This window comes from Botrytis byssoidea, assembly GCF_014898295.1.
Source record: "Botrytis byssoidea strain MUCL 94 chromosome Unknown BBYS_019, whole genome shotgun sequence".
NCBI classification, from domain to species: Eukaryota; Fungi; Ascomycota; class Leotiomycetes; order Helotiales; family Sclerotiniaceae; genus Botrytis; species Botrytis byssoidea.
Genome location: NW_024065860.1, coordinates 755,795 through 780,650, shown reverse-complemented (window position 1 = coordinate 780,650; position 24,856 = coordinate 755,795). Strand labels below are relative to the sequence as shown.

Sequence of the window (24,856 nt, the reverse complement as noted above, 5' to 3'; positions counted from 1 at the left end):
TTTACCTTTTAGGGTTATAAAAGCTAAGACATTATCAATTGGATTCTTGATTATCTCCATATTAATTGTGGATCTCTCCGAGTTGCTTTGAAGAATTTATCCGCATCTGGAACCGAAGCTCTAAGCGATGTGATACTTGCTGTCTTGCAGCTCGGGAATACTTGCGCCTGCGCATTGCCTGCGAAAATCATGGTGATATGTAGTACACGGATACTCGGGGGGGAAACACTAGACCAAACGGTTTGCCAGGCTAATGCGGAGTATCTGAGCCTTATCCATACATGATACGTTTATTAACCAGTAAATGCTTGCTTCCCCCTGGATTCTTGAATCATCGATTATTTCTAACATAGAAGTATTGCCTCACCCTCCTCCTCCGGTTCTTTTGTAAATCGTTTTCTACCTACCTACGCACATACATATTCCAGTTGCACACTCTCACCATGGAACTCTCTCTGTATTCATCGCTGCTGGTAGTGTTCGTCACTTGGATTTTGTCGTTCCAATTGACGACGTATTTGCGCTCGCGCCGCTACAATGCAGATGCGCCGTTGATCGCGAATTCGTGGTGGGAAATTGTGACGTGTAGGGGGTTGTCGGAGAAGGAATTGTTGGTTGGTGCGTATCAGAAGGTATGTTGTTGTTGTTTTGTCTTTGTTTTTGTTTTTGGTCATGTTCGTTGGGATTCGGGGATTATTTGGTTTGTGAATGAATTGAATGAGTGTGATGTTTTTTTTTTCTTCTTGTTGGGCTTTTATTTTATCTTATTATTTTATTTTATATTTTATATTTTCAGAAAGAAAGAAAAAAAAAAGATGCATGGATGGATGGATAGAAGCTAATGGGTGACACAAAATAGTATTCGAAAAATGGAAAGGCGTTTCGTATGAATGGAACGCTGGGTCCTCAGTGGGCGTTACCTACTTCTGTCTTTGCGCAGGCGGGAAAGATGGGGACGGGGGATTTGGATCCGTATGAGGCGAATGAAGATGTATGTTTATTCATTCTTCTTTGATATCTTTGTGTTTTTATCTGATCTGATCTGATGCGATTCCACTCAATTCGATATCTAAAAACTCGAATCTGATGAAGCAATATGCGAGAAAGAATGTCAAATTAACCTTTCCAAATAGTTTCTCCTATTGCGACCCTTCATCTCCCCCGAAAGCGAAGACATGATGACGTTCGTCATCTCCAAACTAACCCGTTCGATTCCCGAGATGATCCCGCTCCTCCTTGCGGAAACCACGACTGCGTTTCGAGAAAATTTTGCGCCGGAAGACGCGAGTGAGATGGATGGGGACGGATGGACACACACGTGTTTGTTCCAGCATGTGAATATTTCGCTGGCGAAGATCGTGTCGCGCATACTGTGTGGAGAGAAATATTCGAGCGATGCGGTGTGGGTTGAGAATGTGGCGACGTTTGCGCGGGGAATTTTCTTCTCCGGGATGTTGTTGAGACGCTTGCCGAGGTGGAGTCATGGGCTTGTGGCGCCGTGGATGAAGACGACGAAGCAGGTTGCGTTTATTGAGAAGATGGTGACGGAGGATGTGAGGGGTTTGGTTAGTGGGGATGTGACCGGGGAGGATTATGAGAGGGGGGCTATTTTGCCGATGTTGGTGGAGGATGTGAGGGGGAAGAAGGTTTTTGGGGGGAAGAGGGAGGAGGAATTGCTGTGGGGGGTTAATAATCGGATTTGTAGGTTCTTTTTTGCGACGGTGGATACGACGACGCTTACTTTTACGCATATTCTTTATGATGTTATCGGGCATAAGAAAGAACTTTATGTGGAGCCTATGAGGAAGGAGATTAGAGATGTATCGAAGAAGTTTGGGGGAGTGTGGAATAGAGAAAGCATTGGGGAGTTGAAAAGTTTGGATGCGTTTATGAGGGAGAGTCAGAGATTACATCCGTTGGGATATACATTGGGTAGTCGAAAGGTAGCGAAAAAAGAAGGACTGGATTTTATTAGCAAAGGGGAAGATGGCGAAAAGGCTATCCATATTCCATATGGAGAGAGGATTGAGGGATTGGCATGGGCTATCCATCAAGATGCTGAACACTACGAAGATGCGGATGTGTTCAAGGGATTCAGAACTAGGGATGAGACGGTAGCGGGTTCGAATCCTAGCGAAAGGTTTATGAGTTTCGGATATGGTATGTTGGAATGGTTTTTCTGGTCCGAACAATGCTAACCGATGCCAGGTCGACACGCCTGTCCAGGTCGCTACGTAGCACTCACGATTGAGAAAATCATGTTGATTGAGTTCCTCGTGAACTACGATTGGAAGGAAATCGATAGGTTGAAGGATTGGTCGTTTGGATGGAACAATATTCCAGATATGGCTAGTAAGGTTCATATTCGAAGGTTGAGCGAAGAGGAAGTGGAGAAGTTGTGGGAGTAGGCAGTGTATCTAACAGAGGAAGCTGCGATTTGTGGTACAAAATTATATGGTTTGCGGTTTATAGGTGGCATTATTGCTTTTTTTTTTTTTTTTTTTTTTTGGAAATAGAGCGTGAGCTTCCGCTTTTACGAATTTTCAATTGGGAACTATGAGATTGGTTTGCGCGTCAAATAGTGATGTCTTAGAATAATGATAGCTAGCCGTTGCTCTACCACTACGAGTATAATATCGCTAAACTTTAGCGATTTTTCCCAGTTAGCTTTTTTGTAGATCACAATCCTCTCAAAAATGTTGGTTTTTAGTTTCCTTGCCGAGTCTTTGATCTTGAAAGAATACGCAGTATTTCTGTCGGCACTTTTCGGTGAGATAAGCTAGCCATATTCATCTAATACTCGAAAGTCGAGACTGGCTGATACGCGGTATATCTGCCTGTAATCTTCACTGTCCTCTGGAAACAAGCTGATTGCGTTGGCCTATGGCTAGATGTGAATCAGGTTGGTTAAGATGGAATTCATACTGTTATGTCATTTCTTCTCACATCGAGGTATCTTTTGCAAATTTCAGTGTCCAGGCTGGATGTAATCACTCTATCATTGTATCCTTGGGTCGTTTGTATCTACATTTTGTGACTCTTTTTGTGTGTTGAGAGTTCTATATTCTCTCTCGCCTACATTTATTCAGGATATAGATATCCGCCTCAATCATATCACTTATACTGTCATTCAAAAGATACCACGGATATTCGGTATAAGTTTAGAATAAGACGAATTGAAATTTCTGCTCTCGTATGTATGTTTCCTTCAACTTTCCTAGAGTCAACACAGTTGAAACTATTTGAGACCATTCATCAACCACTATTTCCTCCGCATAAACACACACCAACAAAACCTAGACAATACCAAAAAACATTGCCATCTTAAACGAGTCCACATATTCCGGCGCCCACTGCTTCAACCCAGCCAAGATCAATTGATTTCTCGTTAACCCATGCTCCCTTTTTAATTTTTCCAACTTCTTTTTGCTATCTTCGGGTAAATTCTTGAACATGTTGTCATAATCTTTTTCTTGTTTTGGTGTGAATGGTACATCTGGAGCAGAGGGATATTCGATGCGTGTGAGATCTAAGCGTGGTTTGAGGGAAGAGGGGGAAAAGGGAGAGCGGTTTTGAAGAAGACGGGGTAGGAGTGAAGGCATGGCTTTGGAAATAGAGGTGATGATAATAAAATGAGTGCTTATGTGGCAGGTTTAAGGATGGTTGTTAAAAATACAATGACTGTAGTTGGGAAATTTGAAATGTGATCTTAGTGGAATGAATGTAGTATGAATGAAAGACAAAAGCTGGGTACCGCTATAAAGACGAACAAGAACAAATAAGTGAGTAGATAAACAAAAAACACAGAAACTTATGTTCATATCATATTCGATTAAAGACTGGAGAAATATTCCGAACCACACTTGGCAGTTGGTTTGTTCATTCCTTCCATATATCAACCTAACACACCAAGAACGTCACAAGAACACTGCCACGCACATAAAGGTTATTCGGCCTCATATAGGTCCTATTGAATTGGTAACCTATCTCGAATTGGAAGAACTCGGGCCGCAAAGACGGTGGTAAAACTTTCACGGCGGCTAACGAAAAATACAGACCGGCCCAACCACATTGCAGTACAGTGCCAATTCTTGGTTCCATCATCTCTAGAATTAAGCGCCGGCGCTTGTGCCTTCCATTCTCGTTATAGAATTGGTAAGGAGATCCGAAAGTTTATAGTCGTGAACGGACATCAGGCCTGATATCCGTATGGTTAGGACTTGAGCTAATGAATATCAGCTGATGGCTCCCAATGAAACAGAAATAGTCGATGTGAGAGATCGCAATCTTTGTGAGCATACAAGGAAAGATAGATGAAATGGATAAAAATGGGGACCCAAATTATTCGTTCTAAAAACAATATATGCTATGTTTTAGGCCGACAATAAAAGAGAAAGTTGACAGAATCGCCAGTGACGACTTTCGATATGATTGGAAATGATCGATATAGGGACGAAAATGGGACACTTACAATAGCCAATTGTACTAAGTTGTACTACGAACTAAATTCCAGCCTGTTTCCCGCAAAATCTCTAGCAAAGAATCTGACAGGATATTCCACTCCTTTCGCTCCTGAATAGGTCTGTCAATATGGGTGATTCATACATTCATTCTCCCCTCGCACTTTCTCCGCCCTATCCCTCAAAATTACAATTCCCTTTAGAAAAATAACCACGTGAAAAACTCACCACTATCAACCTCACCAGGCTTATCAGCCTCTCTTGGTCTCGCCTCTCCAGCTTCCTCACTCTCGTAAAACGTCCAAATTCTCTTCTGCAATTCTATCAAAGCCTCTGGACTCGCGACTTTGAAACATGGATGACGCGAAGACTTTGGCTCCAAAGGAGATGCAGAATCAGAGATGTGGATCTGTTGGCCTTGGGGAGTGATGTCAAACCTTGGGGGATCTGTTAGCATAATTCCATGAACAGAGATGGGGATTGAAATTGATAGATAGGATCATAGAAAACAGCTGGGGACAGTGAGGAAGAGAAAGACCGGCCATACCAAGCAAGGTGATCTTTCTGCAAGACCGGTACTGGAACCGAGGTGAATCCCAACACTTCGTCGTAGAACTTCTTGGCCAAGTGAAGAGTGCCGGGTAGCACCGTAAGATTTACGTGAGCGATTCCTGTGATCAACATTGTGAATCTACGTAGTGATATGCCCTAAGAACTCTGTGTTATTTTGCAGTAATTTGTGTAATTTTCTTTCTTTCCTGTTTGTTTGTCTGCTTACTTGTTCACAACATGAACGATGAAATCGTAAGGAGGGGACAGGTGGGGGTGGATCTCATAAGGTTGCCGAGCGTGGGGAACCAATAAGGGATGTAGCTTATAAATCCTAATATATATATCCTCTGCAATACATCTTATCACCTAGAAATCACGCAATTTAGAGGGACATTATGCCTCGCTATACACTGAATTACTAATACCACGAGTGTCATGGAGTGAATTAGACGGTAAATAGATTCTTCATGATTTTGTTTTCTGGAACCGACACAAACAAACAAAACCATGTATTCTAATTTATTTTCGAAGCTGTTGTGTGAAATCATATGCATTTTCCAAATTCCATTGCCAGTTCAACAAACAAGTAAATCGCAGACAGCCTACGATTCAATTTTTCTGGATAGGCCACTACTTGCCCTTTCCGAACGTCGTCTCACACGACTTGCTTCATAATCCCCTTGAGATCTGGGTTCAGAAGCCTTCCCATCTAAAAGACTCATATTTTCTTCTGTTAATTTCTGCGAGCTAGGAATTAAGGGTTCATTGTTTTGGGATATTCTAGATTGCCCCGCTGTAGATGGAGCTCTTGAAGAACGTCTGCCATCAGCGTATGCTTCTCGAGAAGGTACGAGAGAAATTGCATCTGCCTCTAGAAGATCTTCCAAAGCTGCGCCGCTTCTAGAGCTTTGTTTGGAACTATGTCCCGTTAAAGAGCTTCTTTCAGAAAGCGCTCGCCTAGCGACTGCTTTTTGAGAAGGTGCTTTTTGAGAGCGTGTGAGAGAAATTGCATCTATTTCTGGAAGATCTTCTAAAGCTGCCCCTTGTCTAGAGCTATGTGTCGATCTACGTACCTTCAAAGAGCTTCTTCCAGAGGGTGTCTTCTCAAGGGGTCTAGGAATTTCTGCCTCGGAATATTCAGAATCAGAATCTTCCTCTGCATTATGCATTTTACGGACATGCGTTTTCTCGCGCAAGTCGAGCTCAGGTTCCTTTCCTCGTTCGGATCTGCCATCGTCACTTTCTTTTCCACGAATGGTATCAGGAGAACGGTCTCTACGTGTTTCTCGACCATGTCCTTCTCTTCGACGATTGGGAGAGGCGTGCCTGTTGTCTTTTGGCTCACCGCTTCCCCGACGCCGATGATGTCGATGGCGTCGATGATGCTCCCCTTCATGTTCCTTCCGATGGCTTACAGATTCATGCTTCGCAGCAGGTTCTCCCCCTTCATTATAGGTGATAGTCTGCTTTCCAAATAAAACAATATTCACAGGCGGGTTGAAAGTCCGCCTTGTAGTGGAAATTTTTGTAGTTCTAGTAGATGTGCGCTCAGTTGCACCACGACCGAAAGAATCAGCGGGCTTCGGCGGCTTTTCCCTGGGAATTAGGACATGCAAATCCTCATTTTTGTATTTTTTATGCTTGTATTTATACATGCTTCTCTCTACATCTTCCGGATCCGATTCCTTCTTCACTCTCATTGTCGTAGGACTTTCATAGTTTCCCAATTTATAATTCTTGAGTTCTTTTTTTTTAATACAGTCGTAGAAACGTTCACCAGAATCGATGTGAACAAGTGTCAGCCCCATGGTGATTGTAGAAATGGTGATGAAAATTGCAGAGAAGTTGTTAAGACTGCGATTTGACTGGATATTATATGCGGTAGGTTGACGATGGAATGATTTGGTATGGTATGAAGGACTGCATCTTATCTTAAATACTCAAGAGTACCAACACCTTTTTCATCAAGAACACAAATATCCGAGCATCGTACTATACCACCAACGATCCGCGCAGGCCTAGAAGTTTTTTCCAGATGATCTACATTTCTTAAGATGTGAAGTCACCCTGGAGGAAGTTTGGTATTGGCTGATGAGTGGGCGATAGGATCATGTTTGTAAAGTTCATTGGCGGGTGTGGAATTTAATTGAAGGGCGGGACGTTTTAGACCTCATGGCCCGAGATATTTTTAGCTGAACTGCAGGTGGTTCTTTTAAGCGGGCCGTGGTCGTAATGACCAGACCCCGACGCATAAGGAAATATAAGAAAGGAAATAGAGAGACAAGTAGTAGGTAAAAATGTGATCTTAAATCATAAAACTAATAGCAATTTCGTATGTAAAAATCCCAAAAAGAGTTTCATTAAAGCATTTTGAAAGCTTGAAGTCTCTTCATACTTTCTTCGAGACTGCGCCTCTCAGAATCGAGGCCAAGTCGCCTTTGGGCCTTGTTTGGATTCTCGCCAACTAAGTTGCTTAATGCGTCCTCATTTTGTTCTCCATATAATTTTTCTGATACATACTGAGGAGAAAAAAGACGTAATGGACCATCCGGACCAAGCAGGTGCCTTTCGATGACTTGAGTTGCAACGTTGTCTGTGAATCGATATCTAGCCAACTCATAGTAGGCCTCGAGACTATCATGAGTATTCAACACTACCGCTAGTTCCTTATCATGATACAATTCAGTTCCCACAATCTTATCCGATGAGATGGATAGATTAGGAATCAGTGCACCGCCTTGTTCTTGTTTCATCCACGCTTTTTCCTTCGCCAAAATGCTCGTAACTTCGTTAATCCTGTTCTGCTGTCTATGCATTCGTAGTGCGGTGAAATGGGGATGCAAGGTAAAAAGATGGCCTTCAATTTCATCTGCAATCAGACGTTCGAGCTCCTTTGCGGCATCGACTGATGCTTTCTGGAAATCGGCATGCAACCAGTCCCGCAGCTTGACTCGAAGGTCGTCATCTGAGCAAACACTTTGAAATAATGCTTCATTAACCCGTTCAACAATGCTCTCCGCCTCCGCAAGAGCGTCCTCAGCGATGGCTCTCCAGCCTGTGGTCTGCTTTCTCCATAAAAAGTCTACTACTAATGGATTGAGGTCACCAGGAAATTCGGTCCCGCGAAAGCTCTCAATCACTTGTCGTATCCAGCCATAGGTTGGATCTATAGATTCATTTTAGCATTTTCATGATCTCGTTGTTCATATTGAAATTACTAAATACCTTTCATGAGTTTCTCCGACCATGTCATTCCGTCGTCGGCAGGGATAAGCTTCGCTTCCGCTGTACAAGTTACAAAAGGTTTCACTGGACCCTCTGCCTGTAATGTAGTACAAAACTTATCAAGCCCATCTCGAATTAGCTTCCTCGCAAACATATCAGACTTATTAAGCCCTCGATAGTTGCCATTTAAAGAGTTTTCCGCCATTCTAGAGTACTTCGTTGCAATTCCATTTATCAAAGTAAACTGCTGGAAATTGGTATCGCATGGTGGCCCTAGTTTGGAGATATCATTGTTGCACAGGGCAAGCTTTGCTTTGATCTCGGATAGAAGAATGGGTATACTCTGTTTCACATGTCTATTCCGCATCTTTATCAGATTGCTTCGTAGATGATGTCTGCCAAGCCTCTTTTTATTCAATCGATTCCATTCATCGCCTGAAAAGAAGGCACCCTCTATAGCATCTCTTTCTGCATCGCTGTTGTTGGCTTCGATTGGTGCCCTGTTACGCAAACCGTACCACCCTTCTTTCAGGTATCGTGGGGATTGGTCATCATTCTTGATGAGCTCAAAAACCTTGCGAAGGTTGTTAATAAGTTATTGTATAGGAATATTGGGTCAATTTACCCAGTCGTGTGATTGCTTTTGCTTGGTATCACACTTGTTGATAACTCCAACTATCCTAGACTCTTTATCCTCTATCTCGTCGAGCATATGCAGGACTTCCTGCCTTTCGAGATCGATCACATCTATAACAGCCCTTGATGATGTAAGTGGAATGACCAATAAGATAATTTCTGAGGGCTAGAACGTACACAATGATGCTTCTTGGGTTATGCATGTAATGCTGGACAAGAGTTTTGGCTGTTTGATGCTCCGTGTTTTTGGAATCTCCTGGTATACACTGTCAGCTCTATAAATATAAGTAAATGATGGTAATATTCACCGCGGATAAGACCAGGTATGTCTACAATCGCAAAATTCTTCTCGTCGGGGCCACGTTTAGTTATGCGTAGCACAGAGCTACTTAATCTATTGTATTTCGGTCTTCTACCAGGCCGGACATCGGCATGGTCTTCAATGATGACAGACTCTGCCTATACACTTGTAAGTAACAATATTGTAGAGAAAAACATCTGTCTCGAGCCGAACCTGCTTGAATATAGAATTCATGGTTTCCTTATCAAGCGTGGGCCCGAAAGCTAATGGACGCCATGAGGACAACAACTCCTTCCGCTCTTGAGTTTCATTGGAATCAGGAATGATCTCAACGGTCACCGAAACCGTGTCACTTGGCGAAGTTCTTTTGTGCACAATCTCGGTTGCAAAGCGAGTGCACATCTTATCATCGGTTGGAAAAGGAATCTCTGTCACAGCTTGGAGCACTGAGCTTTTACCAACGCTTTGGTCTCCAACGACAATTAGCTAGAAAATGTAAGCTCAGAGTGACATACACAAGCGAAAAGACATACTTGAGGTAAATTCACATATTTGGAGACACCCAACTTGTGCAGCTCATCCATGAGCTCGAGCTCTGCTTGTGTCTGCTCATCTCCAAAGTCATGTCCTATAGGTGATTTAAGATCTGGGTAGGCGGAAACCATGATGTGATCGCCTTGGAGAGGTTGAGATTGTAATGATTTAGTTGAAAGTCTGAAATAGTTCGAGTATTATCGATTGAGAAGTGTTTGGCAACTGGTCTTTGATGAAAATTTGTAACACAGTCCTGCTGTATACAGTTTAATAAGAATATTATTTTGAAAGTAAGTGGGAAATCCACCTCTTCTATAGATTATGCCATTGTATCTACATTGGAAGTATCCCGACATGGCTGAGACGGAGTGCATCATTTCTAAGATTTACTTCCTAGCAAACTTTAGATTATCCAGCTGAAAGGCTGAAAAGTCACAAATAACATTACAAAAATATCCTTCCTGTGCCCCGAGATACATGAGATTGCAATACTCCCTGGGCCGCAATCCAACGACCAAAAGCGTGTGATTCTCAAGGTACGGCGCGTGTTGGTTGGTGACTGTTGGTCCCGCGATTATGGTTCGCCAGGGTGCTGTTCTTATCGAATATATTCACTGAAGATACTGTTTCAAGTACAAAACAGTTCGTATCTTTGTATCAGCCCACTAGGAACGACATATTGTTGGGTTGACTATTGCGTGCCAAACGAGATGAAATGTAAATATAGTGACGAGTAGTGCTGCCTTGTGCCGCTCGTTTGTGATAAGGGCGCAGATGTGATGGCCTTTGCAGACAACCATCTGATAAATGTTTAATGCGCTATGTATTGGATGAAATGAGATATAGGAAAAGACGTGGAAGAAAATTGACAAAACGGAAGAAGGAAGAACAACAAGCCTACAGAGGACAATGACTTTGCCCATTAGACGCGAAACAATGCTTCAATGCCAATCTTTCATTGCTAACATGGGTTGATTTGAGACCATGAACTGAACGTTCAATGTACTCTGCACAATTTCAGCCACATTGAATGTCCTAGTCAACTCAAAACAATGAAGTGGTGATATCTTCTTAATGGAGGGAACAAGAGGTTGGGACACAGCCAGTAGCATGATGTGTTTTCCAGCAGCGAAGATGACCGCCCCGAGTGAGATTTAGAACCTTGCTTTCAACTACTCAACCTAATCATTTTCCGAAAAAGCAAAAATATGCAGTAGATTTTGAATTATGAATTTGTTAGGAACAAGAAAATGGTGACGACATCTACCTCGAGATCTACCACATTCGCTCAATTTGCTTATTGGCCTCGGTGTACCAGATGGCCCAAGCTCCAAAATTTGTCTATCAATCCCCAACACGTAAACACCACACTCCCTCCTTCATTCAACTCAGCTTCAAGGTCAACAACAAGCCTTTTTTTTTACTCACTCGCACTCCTTTCTCTGCCCAACTCAAGCCCTTTCTCTCCCGCCGCGATTGCAACCATGGATCCCCAAGATACTCGCTCACCCCCCGTCAAAAAGCGTGGTCCGAAACCCCTCCAGTCCTCCAATCGCAAAACCCAATACCTAATCCTCTACAACTTTGTGTCCGCACTTCTCTGGCTCGTCGTTTTGGGCCGAGTAGTTCTCCTTGTCCCACTCGTCGGATTCGGGCGTTTATATCCTGCTGTCGGTACTTTTGTAAAATGGACACAAACCATGGCACTTTTGGAGGTTGTGCATGCAGCTCTTGGTTCGTTCTTTCTTTCAACGTCCCTTTGTACGCGGCCGTGATTGAGCAAATGCTAATTCTCGATCTGCAGGAGTTGTACGAGCCCCAATTAGTACAACCGGTATGCAAGTAGCTAGTCGACTCCTCCTCGTCTGGTTCATCGTCAACCCATTTCCATGGGTAGCAAAAAGCACCGGGTACTCTACAATGCTCATTGCATGGAGTGTCACCGAAGTAATTCGATACTCTTACTTCGTTATCACACTTAGTGGATACAAGCCCGATATTGTTACTTGGTTTCGCTATAATACCTTCTTCGTTTTATATCCATTGGGGATCAGTAGTGAATGTTGGTTGATTTATAAAGCTATTGAACCTGCGGGAGAAATATATGGATCTCTGTATCCTTTAGTTTTGAAAGCAATTCTGCTGATTTATATTCCTGGTATGTTTTATGGTGATAATTTCGAAGACATGGGGATGCTAACGAGATGCAGGTTCATATATTTTATTCACACACATGATTAAGCAAAGGAGTAAGGTTTTGCGAGCACAACGAGAGATGTTGAAAGATGAATAGAGCACTCAAATTCCCATAGATTTTAGATCAAATAGGGGGGCCAGAATGGTTCGGTTGGTGTACATAGCCGGTCAGCCAACAATGGAACATTCATAGAAAATTTAGTTGGCAGCACAAATTTATAGATTTTTTTAACTTCAAACTCCACCTAACCCTCTCTAACTTATACACGATAACTGTTTGATTAGAGTGCAATGATTTTGCCAATCTTGCGGCTTACAAGAAGGTATCTTGAGTACATCATATGTCAACTTCTACGTAGTTTTACTGAAACAACAATCACAAATGAATAGACTCGCCAAGTTCAATGTCAACGAGCGAAGAAACACATGTTCTATTCATAAGACTACAACTGCAATGTACAGAAACATAGATATCATGCGTGCCTTTATTCAACCAACCGAGTGTCAAAAAAGTTAAAAAGTTGAGAGAATCAAAAGATGTAGTGGAAGGAATCTCATCTTCTTTTCCTCTTTCCACTGATTGACGCCCGTCGCCCCTTTCCCATACCCTAACATCTTTCCTTGACTTCATAAGAATCCTTTGCTCTTCACTTTGAGGAACAACTTCAGCCACCGCTAGCAAAATAAAAGTCCACGTGCTTGGGAAATGGTATCTCATTTCTTCAATAAGTCGATAGATTGTAAAATGAGCCGAAGTATTATGCACGACTTTGGCTGTAAAACCAGCGTGTCCAGCACACCTAGGAGATAATAGAAGAGATTGAGCGAAACTTATCAGATGTCATGTAATTCTAAACCTGAGAATCGAGATGAGGATGATTATGGCGTGGGTATTCATATTATTATAATTGTACGGGATAGGCTTAAATCAAGCTCAATGACGCGAGGATGTTGGAGGATGCCCCCCATCACGGAAATCGGCACCATTGGAAATCGGCTGACCTTCGGGCTTACGTCCAGCTGGCCAAAAATCGATAGCCTCAACGATATCCTCTCCTCGCTCATCCTCATAAGCATATATGATCTACAATCAATCAGTATTTTTACAAATTCACGCATGAATGTTGGAATGACACATACCTCTCGAGTGCTCGTATGCAGCATACGAATGCTCTTATGAGGAACAATATGAACAGCGTTAGTCTCAATATTCCTAATTTCAATAAAGTTCGGTTCGAAGGCGAGTATCCAAGGGTATGAAAGTGCGAAGCTCTGTGGTAGTCCCTCCCAATCAATCCTCCAGTCGGGTCTAGCTCGCCATCCATTGCGATTGACGAAGAAAGAGAATTCGGAGTAGTTGAGTAGAAACTCCCCGTTCAACCGCTCAATATGTATTGGTCGTACGTTCTCCTTTCGAGCAACGAAGTCCAACGATGTATCCGCCTGATCGAGAAGTGATTGAGTCTCTAGAGTTTCCAAAGATACTACTTCAAAACCACGTGCACAAGCTACACATAATTTTGATTTGAGGAAATGTATGGACGAAGATTCTGTTGGAATATAGAATTCTTTGAATGCCTTCAACTCGTCTTGACCATTGCTGAACATTTTGAACCCTTTTTGCTTCTTCCCTTTGGACATCGCGTCGTTGGGCTCAAATACTTTAATCGTGGTCGACAAAGCCGATGATTTAACACAGCATACAAGGTGGCGGCCTAAGCATATCCCTGTGCGGAAGAAGTTGCAATGACTTTGTATTTTCTTAGGCCGTTTTGAAAGTGCAGGCTCGTTCGGATTCAGCGCAGAAAGAGGATAAGACTGCAAGGATTTATTAGATAAAACCAGCAGAAGGTTATATTCTTCGAGGACATCGATCTGTGTGACACTGGTAGCATCCAATACTCGAAGTGGCTTTGCAGCAGCATCTTTTGATCTGCGATCAGAAACGAAGATGCCCGAGTCCGTACCGTATATCAGTTTACGTCCACCATCGAACGGTGCCACACAGTTGACCCTATTCGCAGTCGTGAAGAAGCTACTAGAAATGATAGATTTATTGTAGAAATCGCCTCGCGCACGTAATATGGCTTGTTGTTCACCTATGTGCTCCATCCATTTGTTTCTCATCCCTGCACTGCTTGCGTACAGTGTCAATTCATACCCACCTCTACCAAGGTGCCTGAAGGTGATGGGGAACCCATCTTTCTTACTGTTGTCATTTGTAGGAGTCTTGCTAGGAATCAAACTTGATGACGGGCGTTTCACAACTCCAAGTTTAGGCATAAACTCATCCATTTCGCGAATAGTTAACAGTTCAAGAGGAATTGGGCGGCGATATACTTTAATTTCCTCCTTCTTTGCCACTGTCTTGACACGTACGAGAAGAACAGCATGGTCGAAAAGGTAGGCCTGAATGTCAGTCGGATCTGTTGGTGTCTTCTTCAAAGGTCCTTTGTGGATGAGCTCTCGGTTTTCGTCAGTAAGCTTCAGATCTACACGCTCATTGGGCCTGAAACGAAGCTGTTCGTGCAATCGCTTCAGGTTGAAGCGATTCTCGGCTTTTCCAGATTCGGCATTGACCCTGGTGAGGAGTTCACGAATCATCTTCATGGCTTTCGGGATATCTTCCTTGTCCTTGTTTCCATCGTCGGTATACTTAAGAACATTATCTAGCAAGAGTGGGTAACGGGCAAGTCTTGTTGTCGGCTTCGTTAGATAACCATTCAGTTCAAGCTTTCTTGACTCTTTTCGCCTCTCTGTCTCGTCTACAAATTTAGAAAACGAGGGATTCAAAGATCGCTCGTTCTCAAACTCAAATTTTCCCGCCAGTTGATTTGATCCGTATATTATAAAAGGCTCGAACTGAGGTACAAACTGAAGGAATATATCACCAACACATTGCACAACAGGATGCTTCCGCTGGCGTTCTGTGAGTGCTTCGGCAAATTTAGAACTGATAGCATGAATACTCGGCGGATCAACAATATTTGAAAATATGGTTCTGACTATTCTCTCTTTTCGAGCCTCTGGAATAGGTGATGGAGAGAGTTGATTGACTGAGCGTAATGGGAGAATCCAAAAGTCTCGTAGATATTCGAGATCCTTAACAAAATCTCTTTCGGTGTACATAATCTCTGAAATGACTTCTTGACGTTTCTTTTCCCGTTCACCAACGCTATCCGCAATTTCTTGAGAGACTGTGTTAATCCAGAGCTTTTGCTCGTCAGGTTCATCGACATCATGCAGACTTGCTTCGGACTTTTCGCGACGAAGACCAGGCTGTGGCTTCAAGTTCAATCGAGATTGCTGTTCAAGTCGACGAGGGCAAGCTATCGAATAGCACAACTGATCTCTGGTACACGTTGGAGAATAACATTCGGTGAGTAAAACGAACACGCCATTGACTTCTGGTGCTTCATGAGGTTCGTCCATCATCGTTTCTCGAAATTGATACATCTCTGTAGCAGAGTCACGTAATCGATGATCGTAAGTCACATCGTGAAAAAACTTCTGGGCATCAAGAGCTCGTCCAAGCAACAAGGCAAGATTTCGATCGGTAGTCTTGATGATATACGAGATAATGTCCACCGCCTCCGCTCCACTGAAAGCATTTTTGTATGTGAGGTCATTCTTCGTTCTATCACCGACTAAGATTTTTTCTCGAAAGCAGTCGCCAACCCGTGACAATAGTGCCGGATATACCAGAGGAGCTTTGTGTCTAGATGATCCTCCGGCCGTGCTGCTAATTGATTTGGCCGAAGGCCGATGCGTTAAGACATCCGAATGCTCCGGTGGGACAATAGTTGAAGCCATAGACATCGATCGACTCATATCTGGCGCAACAGTAGAGGCCATACTAGCAGTCCGTGTTGCAGTTGCGGGAACAGGAGGGGGGATAGAAAAAGCTGGTAGCTCATGCGGCCCGTTCCCCGAAGTCCGTCGATTTGGAATCACTCGTCCACTCATAGTTTGATGCTGGTCACGATCTTGTGGATACGTAGTCAGTGACATCGTGCGCTCATCAGGTCTCTCTGGAATATTGCGTCCGAGAGCGGTTGTTTTTGCGGGTTGGTGTTGGTATTGAGCTTGCCGAAACGCATTGGCGGGAGCTTGATTGAAGTTGCTAGGTGGCGGTTGGTACATTTGTGGCCTAGGTATACTCGCCATCGATTGAGACCGATAGGGATCGGAGGCGAGTGCTGGAGCATTGCCTGTGTAATATCGCTGCTGTTGGGGTCTAGGAGGAAATGGTTGTTGGGGGGCAATGCGCTGAGGAGTAGGGTACGGTCTTCGATCGCTACGAACCTGCTGTGGCAACGAATGAGGTTGTGGTTGAGAAGGTACTTGTCCAGGAGGTGGTTGTCGGGGTCCTTGATAATAGCCATTGGCCATGCCACCTCCATTTAGCATATTGTTCCCCTGTTGAGGCCGATATCCGCCCTGGCCCGGAGCTTGTCTGGGAGGCATCCCGCCTTGCATTCCTGACGTCTGCGAAGACATCGTTTGTGTGCGACCCTGAGGCATAATTGGAGGAGACACAGATGAAGTCATGGTTTGCGATCGGCCGGGAGGAGGGGCAGCACCGAAGATATTTGAGAAAGCGGTTTCCCGTTGATAGTTCGAAGCATGACCATATTCATTCGGGCGACCATTATTCCCCCGCCCTTGCTGATAATCTGCCATTTTGTATGCCAAAGAGTATTTTTGTTGTGTGAATGCAATGTAACTCTATTCGTTGATCCTTCTGTTGGCCTAGAATGAGGAGCCAAGACTCGAAGCCGAGGGAATTAACCCCGGGACAACCTCAGGACCGATGGTATTATGGACCCTATTATGACATTCACTAGTACGGGGCTTAAAATTTCAATGTCGAATTGATTCGAGGTGGTTGTTGAGGTTGAGATACGGGTAAGATAATGATTAACTTTGTTGTTTCGGAGTCGGAGGATGAGTTGGGGTGGTATGTAGTTGATCAGCTCAAGCGAATGAATGATCAGCAAGCCTTTCTAGAGTCGTATTGCGTGTTATTTATCTATCTTGTTCGCAGGAGGAGATAAATAAATGGGATAAAAAGCGTCGGAAGAATGACGCCAACGTTAAGATGTATGCTTCTCCTTCTTCTTCTTTCCCTTGATAGGCTCAATAGAATCTTGTGAACCTTCCAAGGTCGCTCTAGAAGGGTAACCAGGAGTAGGATTTCAAGTTATGGAAGACGGACGGACTGAACCGAATTGTACTGTATTGTAATGTATTGGTGTTGCTGTTGTGTATATGGAACTAAATTTTTGGCTAGTTCAAGTTCTTTTTTGGCGGTGCGCCGGAGCATTGGATGGTACCGTATCCTTTTATTAGTGTGGCTTTCGGATGCGGCGAGAGAGGAATCCTTCTTCCTTTTCGAAGCTTGGAAGTCTCAATCAACACTACCTAGGTACTTCATAAAGCTAGAGAATGGGCAGTAAAGAACACACTTGGAATCAAAGGCAGAGTAGTCGTAAGAACTCCTGGAGGATCAGCACTTTATCAGTCTGTGCAACCTGATCTCTGGTAATTGAATTGGGAAGAGTGATTGTGATTGTATTTATTATTATTATTGTATGCATGAACATGATATCAATTCCATAGGTACATATCTACGAGGTACCTACCTAGGTATCGACTTGAACAATCAATTGGATATTTTTCGAATTCGGGTGCTGGTGGTGTCATTTATTAGGTGACTAAGCCGCCCTTGGGTAATTTTGGTGTGTGTGTACTCGTGCCGTACCGATTATAGTAGATGTGACTCTATAGATTATCAAAAAGAGCTGGAGGCGCTTGTATACTAGGTACTAACTTATTAGCTCCACCCAACTGAAGCCTGGATTTTGATAGCTTTCATCAAACAACAACACTCATTTCGCAACCTCTCAACTGTCAACTGTCAATTTTCATCCAACTTTAGTGCATCAATAAATACACTTACAGAGTAAATCAATCATGGCAGAATCAGATCTTGCCCCAAAGTTCGCCCCCTTCTTTGGAATGGTACGAAGCTCAAACATGCGTCGTCTTGGTAATGTCATGATGCTAATGGCTTCTACAGGCTGGTATCGCCTTTGCGATGACTTTCGGATGTATGCCATCACTTCTCAAGCCCAAACTTATCGCACCGTTCACTAATAGCCTCAAGGTATCGGTGCCGCATATGGCACGGCAAAGTCTGGTATCGGAATTGCAGGTGTTGGTACTTTTAGACCTGACTTGATCATGAAAGTGCGTAATCACCTAGGAAGATTCATACATGCTACACGTACTGACTTGGTGCTCGATCTAGTCACTTATACCTGTGGTCATGTCTGGTATCATTGCAGTCTACTCTCTCGTCATCGCCGTCCTTATAGCTGGAGATATGGGACCTCCTCCTGGCCAGAGTTACAGTTTATTCAAGTATGCACATCTTGTTGGGTTCTGTACAGGTAAATACTAACATATTCATAGCGGATTCATGCATTTAGCATGTGGTTTGTCGGTTGGATTAACAGGCCTGGCCGCTGGTTATGCAATTGGTGTAGTTGGTGATATGGGCGTTCGATCATACATGCAACAGTCACGAATCTTTGTTGGAATGGTCTTGATATTGATTTTCGGCGAGGTTCTGGGACTATACGGGTAGGCTCACTTCACAAAATTATCTTCAAATTGTCACATTGGCTACGTACTAATTCGCTATCTTAGCCTGATTGTCGCGCTCATTCTCAATACCAAGAGCAGGGGTTAGAGATTCGTTACCAGAAGCAAATACTCTTTTTCCGGTCGTACGACAATATTATTTGGTTAGATATGAAGTGACGGCATTGCTTGGAGTTTGGGTCGCGTATAGTTTGTAACAAACATGTCGCAAATGTTTGAAAATCGATCACTGTGTACAACACCTTCGAAAACAAGCGCGATTATAATCTATCAACAATCCGGCGGCGAGTTCGCGCTTCATAAATTTTACTTGTCACACTTGCCTGATCTCCGTTCAGCATTCACGCGCAAAACATATCTCTCGCGCAGCATACATAATCCACAGACTCAGAGGAATCATTCCATTTGTAGTCGGGTGGGTTTTCCATAAAGTTTTGTGTGGTTGTACACCATCTTTATCCAACATTGTATACTATTCAAACCTTATCATTTCTTCTTGGTACACTTTTCCAACTGATAGGGCCCGTTTGTGTTTCGTTGTGTTCTCTCGTTTATTGTTCTTGTTTTCACATGAAACGTTGCTAGGTGATCTCCTTCCGGGACTGGACACCATTTTGATGATATTGATGCACCTCACCTAGCAATTCTTATTCCAGTTGGCCGCCTAGCCGCGGAACATGAGTAAGGCTTGAATACTGTAGCCATTCTGCGTTCAAGGGGGATACTATGAAGGTGTAGAAAGCACCGTCTGCCTTGCCTGTCCGGTTATTGTTGAAGGAGATGTAGGAGATACAAAAATGCATGTAATGTCAACTTTATATATCCCCAAGCAATCCTTCAAGATCTTTTTGTGAAGGTGGTGATAAATTGGGCATTGGCCCATCTATCACTAGGTACCTACGCATAATATTCAACTCCAAAGCCAAAAACGATACTTGATTTTGCAACGTAGATGAACCAGATTCACCTAGAATTTTAACTCGGGATAATCATGATCACTTTGAATAGAAGACCAACCTCTTTTTGAGTGTTTATCTCACTTGAATGTTCCATCAAACTAATAATGTACAGTCCAGGAGTAATAACCGTCTATCATCAGAACAATTCAGTTGAACGAAACTTATCACTATCGTAATCATTACTATCTACGGGAATACTCATTGAAGAATAATCCTGTTGGCCAATCCCTATCTTCGGATGCCCGCGAACCCGTCAAGTCATGGGTAGATTCTGGAGTTACCTTGTGATATTGCAACTGAATTCTCCCATTGGATGAAACTCGCGACATATTAACTTCCTCGCTTCCTGTCCCCTTTTAGTTTTACTTTGTCAGTATGACTGATTGTTTGTTCCAAGACATAGATGATGTCTATTACTACATTTGTAATCACTTTTAGGTGTCCACCAGTGGGTGTACGGACTCACGGGACAGTACAAAAATGAACTTGTAAATATCTTTTGATATATTGAACCATTTATTTTAAAATTTGTTATATTTCTTGAATAAAGATAAAATAATCAAAATACAAATTCTGATATCAAACAATTGAAAAATGGATTTATTGAAAATATTGAAAATTGGGAAGTGTCCCGTCAGTCCATGCACCCACTGGTGGTCTACTCAAAAAGCATGAAATCATTGATGAAAATAAATGAACGTTATCGGTATCTTAGCGGCAGGTATCAGCCACACAGCCGCCACACTATCAAATCTCGAAGCCTCCAGCTCCTCCTGCAACACAAAGTTCATGCTAGTGTCTCTCTAGACTCACCAAGGTGCAAACTAACCATTCTGCAAAACCTTCCTATTATCTACAAATTCTGTATCCCCTCTTCCTCGGTGATCCCTTCTATCGTAGGCGACAAGTACCTCCGGGACTTATTTAGTTGCGGGAGTATTATGGTCAGGTGTCACGACATCTTGTGTTTGGTCAAACCCTCAATTGCTTGATATCGCTAGCTGTTTCTATCTTGTACTCAACTTCCTTCACAAGATTAGTTGGATTTCAAGTTTAAGGGCATTCTTGCCATAATGTATATGATCAACTGTTGGAGTGGAAACCACGTCGACGTGGTCGTGCTCATACAATCCCTGCTTCACGTGCCAATGTAGATCAGGTACAAGTAAAGCTCACGAGGGTTTAAATCGAAGCTTATTCCCACAAGTGTGTCGGTTTACATCTTTGCCTACTGGAGTTCCCAGCCACTGCTGCACACGACGCCCGGCATTCGAGATCGTTTCTTCATTATCTCACAAAGTAAATCAGTCTATTTTTGTAGTTATGGCACAACACAATCTTTTTACTGGTGAACAAAGTGCAGATCTTTCTTTGCGGTGAAGTGACTCTCCGCCCCTCGATAAACCTCCTATTGTCACGGGTTCGCTACCCGCCTTCTTTGCTTTAGAATTTGCTACTACAGGCAATTTATGCCTTTCAGAAGGAATTCCACCGTCCTCGGAGAGATGCGACGATACTAGCTTTGTACCCTATGCAATAGTCGCAGGTTTGTCCCACGATTGGACCAGAAAGATTTCAATCTGCCATATCTGAAGCCATTTGGATTCGCCTGACTACCGGCCACGAGATCATTGCCTAGGTACTTTTGTAATGTCTTTTTGATATGGCGCAATAATTCACTACTCGTGTGAGACAGAACGAGTAGTGGGGGGTTGCGTAGGACGATTAAACCTAAAGAAAGTTTTAGGGCACATCGGTGTTCCCTGGTATCTAATACCTAGGTAGTGATAATCGGCCGCTAAGAAGACTATTATAAGAAGACGATGAATCCTCTTGCTACCAGGTCCTCATCAAGTCCTCACCAAGTCCCCAACACAAGGATCTACCACTCTATCTTCAATCTGTACATCGCCCTCGGAACTTGTCAAAGATGCTTTCCAACATCACAGCCTTCCTCGCTCTTGGAGCAATTGCCCAAGCAGCTCCAACTCCAGCTCCAGGAGCTGCCTCTTCCGGTTCAGCATCTCACAGTGTAACAGCAATTCACAATCCGAATTATGTTCGCAATGGTACTGCATCTTTGCTCAAGGCCTATGCCAAGTACCACATTCAGCCTACCCAACCAATGTCTGATGCGTTCATATCGGCACTCCAAAAGAGACAGGATTCTTCTGCTCCAGCTTTCCCAGTCAATGGTGTTGAGTATCTCGTTCCTACTATCGTTGGAGGTCAAACTCTCAACCTTGATTTGGACACTGGTTCGGCAGACTTGTAAGTGTCACAGTTCTTAGAAAACCCTCACCCTGCAAACCATGATCCTAGAGGTTCAATTTTACTTCAAGTGACGATCAATGCATCTCACCTTATTTTACCAAATTTACTGACTATTGTATCAGATGGGTTTTCTCCTCTCTTCTAGCTGCCTCCTCTCGCAGAGGTCATGACATGTAAGGAATCATTCATACCACATGAGATAGCATAAGTCAAGAACTAACAAATCCTTCAGCTACACCTCAAGCAAGAGTTCCACATTCAAGGCTCTCTCGGGTTACACCTGGAGCATCCAGTATGCCGATGGATCTGGAGCAAGTGGCACTGTAGGAACAGATACCGTCAAGATTGGTGAGACTACAGTCACTGGCCAAGCAGTTGAACTTGCCAACAGAGTCTCTTCTTCATTTGTCACTGATGAATCTGATGGACTCATCGGTATGGCTTTCAGCAGCATTAACACTGGTAAGTCTTCGTGGCTTAGATAATCACTCGATAAGAAGACCGCATCGCCTAACTTCACATCAATTAGTTGAACCAAGAGCTCAATCCACCTTTTTTGACAATGCCGAGAGCTCTCTCAGTTCCCCACTCTTCGCCGCCTACCTCCCATTGAATGCAGATGGAGCATACGACTTCGGATATACCGACTCTTCCAAATACACTGGAAATATCACGTACACCCCTGTCGACTCCAAGAACGGTTTCTGGGAATTCCCATCTGCATCTTACAAAGTCGGCTCTACCGTCCGCAGCTTATCAGGATACACTGGTATTGCTGATACAGGAACCACACTTATCCTCATGAGCGACGCCGTTAATACTGCATACTACGCTCAAGTCCCTGGTGCCAATTACTCCAGCTCTTATGGAGGATACATATTCCCTTGCGATGCTACTCTCCCTACCTTGTCGTTCAAAGTCGGTCCAACTGACTATGTGACAATTCCGAGTTCCTTGATGAATTTTGCAGTCGCGGATGGAAACACTTGTTACGGCTCGCTTCAAAGTGTAGGTGGCGGTAGTCAGAACATCTATGGAGATGTTTTCTTCAATGCTTACTATGGTGTTTTTGACAAGAGTGGACCTTCATTTGGTTTCGCTACTAGTGCGTCTATTTAAGAAGTCATGCATGATATGAAGGGATTGATCTGGGGGATTCGGGTATGAAATTATGGGAATGAATGACTGGATGGAGCGGGGATTTGATTGGGATTTCTGCGCACAGGTTTCTGCAGATTTGGCTCTGAATGTCATATTGGACTGATTCCCTTTATCATGATTGACACATTTACCAATATTCCTGCTGTTTTGTTGATAATTTTCTGTGATCTTTTGCGTGTGAAATCTGATTTCTGGGATGATGTGCTGTAATAGGAGGAGAAGTGAAGTCCCCTCCGGCTATACTGAGAGCCAAGCTCGGTACCACGTCTTGAGTACTGGCGCAAAAGTACGAGCGCTATGGATATTGTTTTTGTATTTACCTAGGTATTGTTTCGGTGTACTACCAAGTTTTGGCCGCGGGTTCAAATTTCAAATTTCAATACACGGTCAAGAGATCGATTAGAATTCTAGCGTGGAGTTAGTAGTACTGTGTTATCGAATGTTCGAGGACGTGGCGCTTCTGCTGAGCTTTGCTACATGATGGAGATGAAATGGCAGTGAGTCAGGTTCGTAGGTAGTTTTTGATGTTTGCTAGTTACCGGGATTCGTATGTAAAGTTGTTAAGCTGATAGGAAATCACTGAGAAACGGAAGCTGGAAGATTGTGGTAAATACTGATCTTATCAATTATAAGGCAGAATGGCTTTAAGATGAAGTTGAAAATTGAGAATGCTTGAAGTGTTTCATGGCATTGTGTATTCTACCTAGGTATGCAATGCATTTAGTGTCATTGATTCACTCCATTCTTTTCCGATGCCTATGGATTTATACGGTATGATCACCAGGTAACCTCTTACACTAGACTTGAACATATAGAGTTTCAAACGAAGGAGAGAGGAAGAAACAATGGTGTTGTCCCTGTTTTTGGTCTTCTCGGGAAGGCAGGTGCTTTCACTAGCGCGACTGCAAGCCCCCCGCCTTCCTCTCCCTCCAAATCGAAAAGTCCATTTGCCGATATTGCAAAATGTAGAATTTATAGGAAAATTGGAATTGTGTTTTGGAAACGTTGTCTTTTCTGACTATCCTTGATATTCAATGTATTGAATAACGTTTAACATCTCGGGCTGTAAGATGCCTTCCTCTCTGGGACGAATTGCTACTGCATCTATGTTTCCTTTTAACATTATTCCATCTATGGCTGTTCTGTTGTCTTGCAACCCATATGACATGATAAGCATACTAGGTATATCAATCTTGGATTTAAAGGTCTGGCATCAACTCTTCGCATGATGCAAACGAAAGATGCAAATCCCATTGTATATATAGCCAACAAGTATCAAAAAACGAGTGTCCTAACGATCACAGAATTAGTTCGGGATTGAAAGTATATATAACTATATATCAATGCTCTACACTCTCAGATTGTAGAGTTCAGATCTCCAAGCTAACAGCGGATGCCTCCTGACATTCTGGGCCAGTTTCGATGTTCAAAAGCTCAAACCCAAAGCATCATGGTTGCATACATCACTTTGTCATCGTGTACACTTCAGTCACTGGGGAGACAGTATTCATAAGGCAAGACTGGTGCTTTTAAAGTTCGAAGATTATATCGAACATCAGAGGTGATATCACATTGGACCGAAGTCAAAGTTTAAGTCCAGCAGACATATTTGCTGAGTTTCGACCTGTTTACTGCCAGTGAAAAATTCGATGTCTACTGGTTGATTTCCTATTCACTCTACTCGCTTGCCTCGATACCTAGCAACATCTGATATTGCGTGCGCGAGGCAAAAGTGAATCTCACGACAACAAAAACGCCCGTACCCTAAAAAGAAGAAAGTCAGTACAACTAGTACAACCAATAGACAAACTACAACCGTACGATAGAAAACTATAAGAGATTGATAATCGAATGGTATAAGTTCACACATAAATTTTCTTCTCGTAAAA

At 43.2% G+C, this 24,856-nt stretch overlaps 9 protein-coding genes across 9 annotated transcripts; 4 read left to right on the top strand and 5 right to left on the bottom strand.

The window, feature by feature from the left end:
• Nucleotides 1-443: 443 nt before the first annotated feature.
• EAE97_008901 (uncharacterized protein) lies at nucleotides 444-2,408 on the top strand (the record flags this gene model as incomplete). Its single annotated transcript, XM_038879416.1, has 4 exons — nucleotides 444-632; nucleotides 860-991; nucleotides 1,134-2,160; nucleotides 2,209-2,408. 4 exons carry the CDS (start codon nucleotides 444-446, stop codon nucleotides 2,406-2,408), a joined length of 1,548 nt encoding a protein of 515 aa, XP_038729927.1.
• Nucleotides 2,409-3,296: 888 nt separating this feature from the next.
• EAE97_008900 (uncharacterized protein) lies at nucleotides 3,297-3,602 on the bottom strand (the record flags this gene model as incomplete). Its single annotated transcript, XM_038879415.1, has 1 exon — nucleotides 3,297-3,602. The coding sequence occupies one exon, from the start codon at nucleotides 3,600-3,602 to the stop codon at nucleotides 3,297-3,299; it is 306 nt and encodes a 101-aa protein (XP_038729926.1).
• A 244-nt stretch (nucleotides 3,603-3,846) lies between these two features.
• Nucleotides 3,847-5,223, bottom strand: EAE97_008899 (uncharacterized protein). The gene is made up of 4 exons (XM_038879414.1): nucleotides 5,008-5,223; nucleotides 4,689-4,897; nucleotides 4,472-4,572; nucleotides 3,847-4,225 (listed from the first exon to the last, which is right to left on the bottom strand). Exons 1-3 carry the CDS (start codon nucleotides 5,142-5,144, stop codon nucleotides 4,496-4,498), a joined length of 423 nt encoding a protein of 140 aa, XP_038729925.1. The 5' UTR covers nucleotides 5,145-5,223; the 3' UTR covers nucleotides 3,847-4,225; nucleotides 4,472-4,495.
• A 391-nt stretch (nucleotides 5,224-5,614) lies between these two features.
• EAE97_008898 (uncharacterized protein) lies at nucleotides 5,615-6,820 on the bottom strand (the record flags this gene model as incomplete). The annotated part of the gene is made up of 1 exon (XM_038879413.1): nucleotides 5,615-6,820. The coding sequence occupies one exon, from the start codon at nucleotides 6,818-6,820 to the stop codon at nucleotides 5,615-5,617; it is 1,206 nt and encodes a 401-aa protein (XP_038729924.1).
• Nucleotides 6,821-7,372: 552 nt separating this feature from the next.
• On the bottom strand, nucleotides 7,373-9,839 carry EAE97_008897 (uncharacterized protein; the record flags this gene model as incomplete). Its single annotated transcript, XM_038879412.1, has 7 exons — nucleotides 7,373-8,178; nucleotides 8,238-8,811; nucleotides 8,863-8,995; nucleotides 9,051-9,129; nucleotides 9,182-9,332; nucleotides 9,388-9,660; nucleotides 9,708-9,839. The coding sequence occupies 7 exons, from the start codon at nucleotides 9,837-9,839 to the stop codon at nucleotides 7,373-7,375; spliced, it is 2,148 nt and encodes a 715-aa protein (XP_038729923.1).
• Nucleotides 9,840-11,192: 1,353 nt separating this feature from the next.
• On the top strand, nucleotides 11,193-12,001 carry EAE97_008896 (uncharacterized protein; the record flags this gene model as incomplete). Its single annotated transcript, XM_038879411.1, has 3 exons — nucleotides 11,193-11,442; nucleotides 11,513-11,866; nucleotides 11,919-12,001. 3 exons carry the CDS (start codon nucleotides 11,193-11,195, stop codon nucleotides 11,999-12,001), a joined length of 687 nt encoding a protein of 228 aa, XP_038729922.1.
• Nucleotides 12,002-12,838: 837 nt separating this feature from the next.
• On the bottom strand, nucleotides 12,839-16,587 carry EAE97_008895 (uncharacterized protein; the record flags this gene model as incomplete). The annotated part of the gene is made up of 2 exons (XM_038879410.1): nucleotides 12,839-12,988; nucleotides 13,045-16,587. The coding sequence occupies 2 exons, from the start codon at nucleotides 16,585-16,587 to the stop codon at nucleotides 12,839-12,841; spliced, it is 3,693 nt and encodes a 1,230-aa protein (XP_038729921.1).
• Nucleotides 16,588-17,880: 1,293 nt separating this feature from the next.
• On the top strand, nucleotides 17,881-18,661 carry EAE97_008894 (uncharacterized protein; the record flags this gene model as incomplete). The annotated part of the gene is made up of 6 exons (XM_038879409.1): nucleotides 17,881-17,928; nucleotides 17,987-18,017; nucleotides 18,074-18,156; nucleotides 18,218-18,330; nucleotides 18,382-18,552; nucleotides 18,619-18,661. 6 exons carry the CDS (start codon nucleotides 17,881-17,883, stop codon nucleotides 18,659-18,661), a joined length of 489 nt encoding a protein of 162 aa, XP_038729920.1.
• A 2,801-nt stretch (nucleotides 18,662-21,462) lies between these two features.
• EAE97_008893 (uncharacterized protein) lies at nucleotides 21,463-22,925 on the top strand (the record flags this gene model as incomplete). Its single annotated transcript, XM_038879408.1, has 4 exons — nucleotides 21,463-21,803; nucleotides 21,929-21,979; nucleotides 22,039-22,268; nucleotides 22,336-22,925. The coding sequence occupies 4 exons, from the start codon at nucleotides 21,463-21,465 to the stop codon at nucleotides 22,923-22,925; spliced, it is 1,212 nt and encodes a 403-aa protein (XP_038729919.1).
• Nucleotides 22,926-24,856: the final 1,931 nt, after the last annotated feature.

What these genes read in the sequence shown, in the direction of transcription:
- EAE97_008899 (XM_038879414.1), bottom strand. Translation starts at nt 5,144, where the DNA reads ATGTTGATCACAGGAATCGCTCACGTAAATCTTACGGTGCTACCCGGC. An exon ending in CAGAAAGATCACCTTGCTTG is followed by an intron (nt 4,898 to 5,007) that starts GTATGGCCGGTC and finishes AGATCCCCCAAG; the next exon opens with GTTTGACATCACTCCCCAAG. An exon ending in GCCTGGTGAGGTTGATAGTG is followed by an intron (nt 4,573 to 4,688) that starts GTGAGTTTTTCA and finishes AGACCTATTCAG; the next exon opens with GAGCGAAAGGAGTGGAATAT.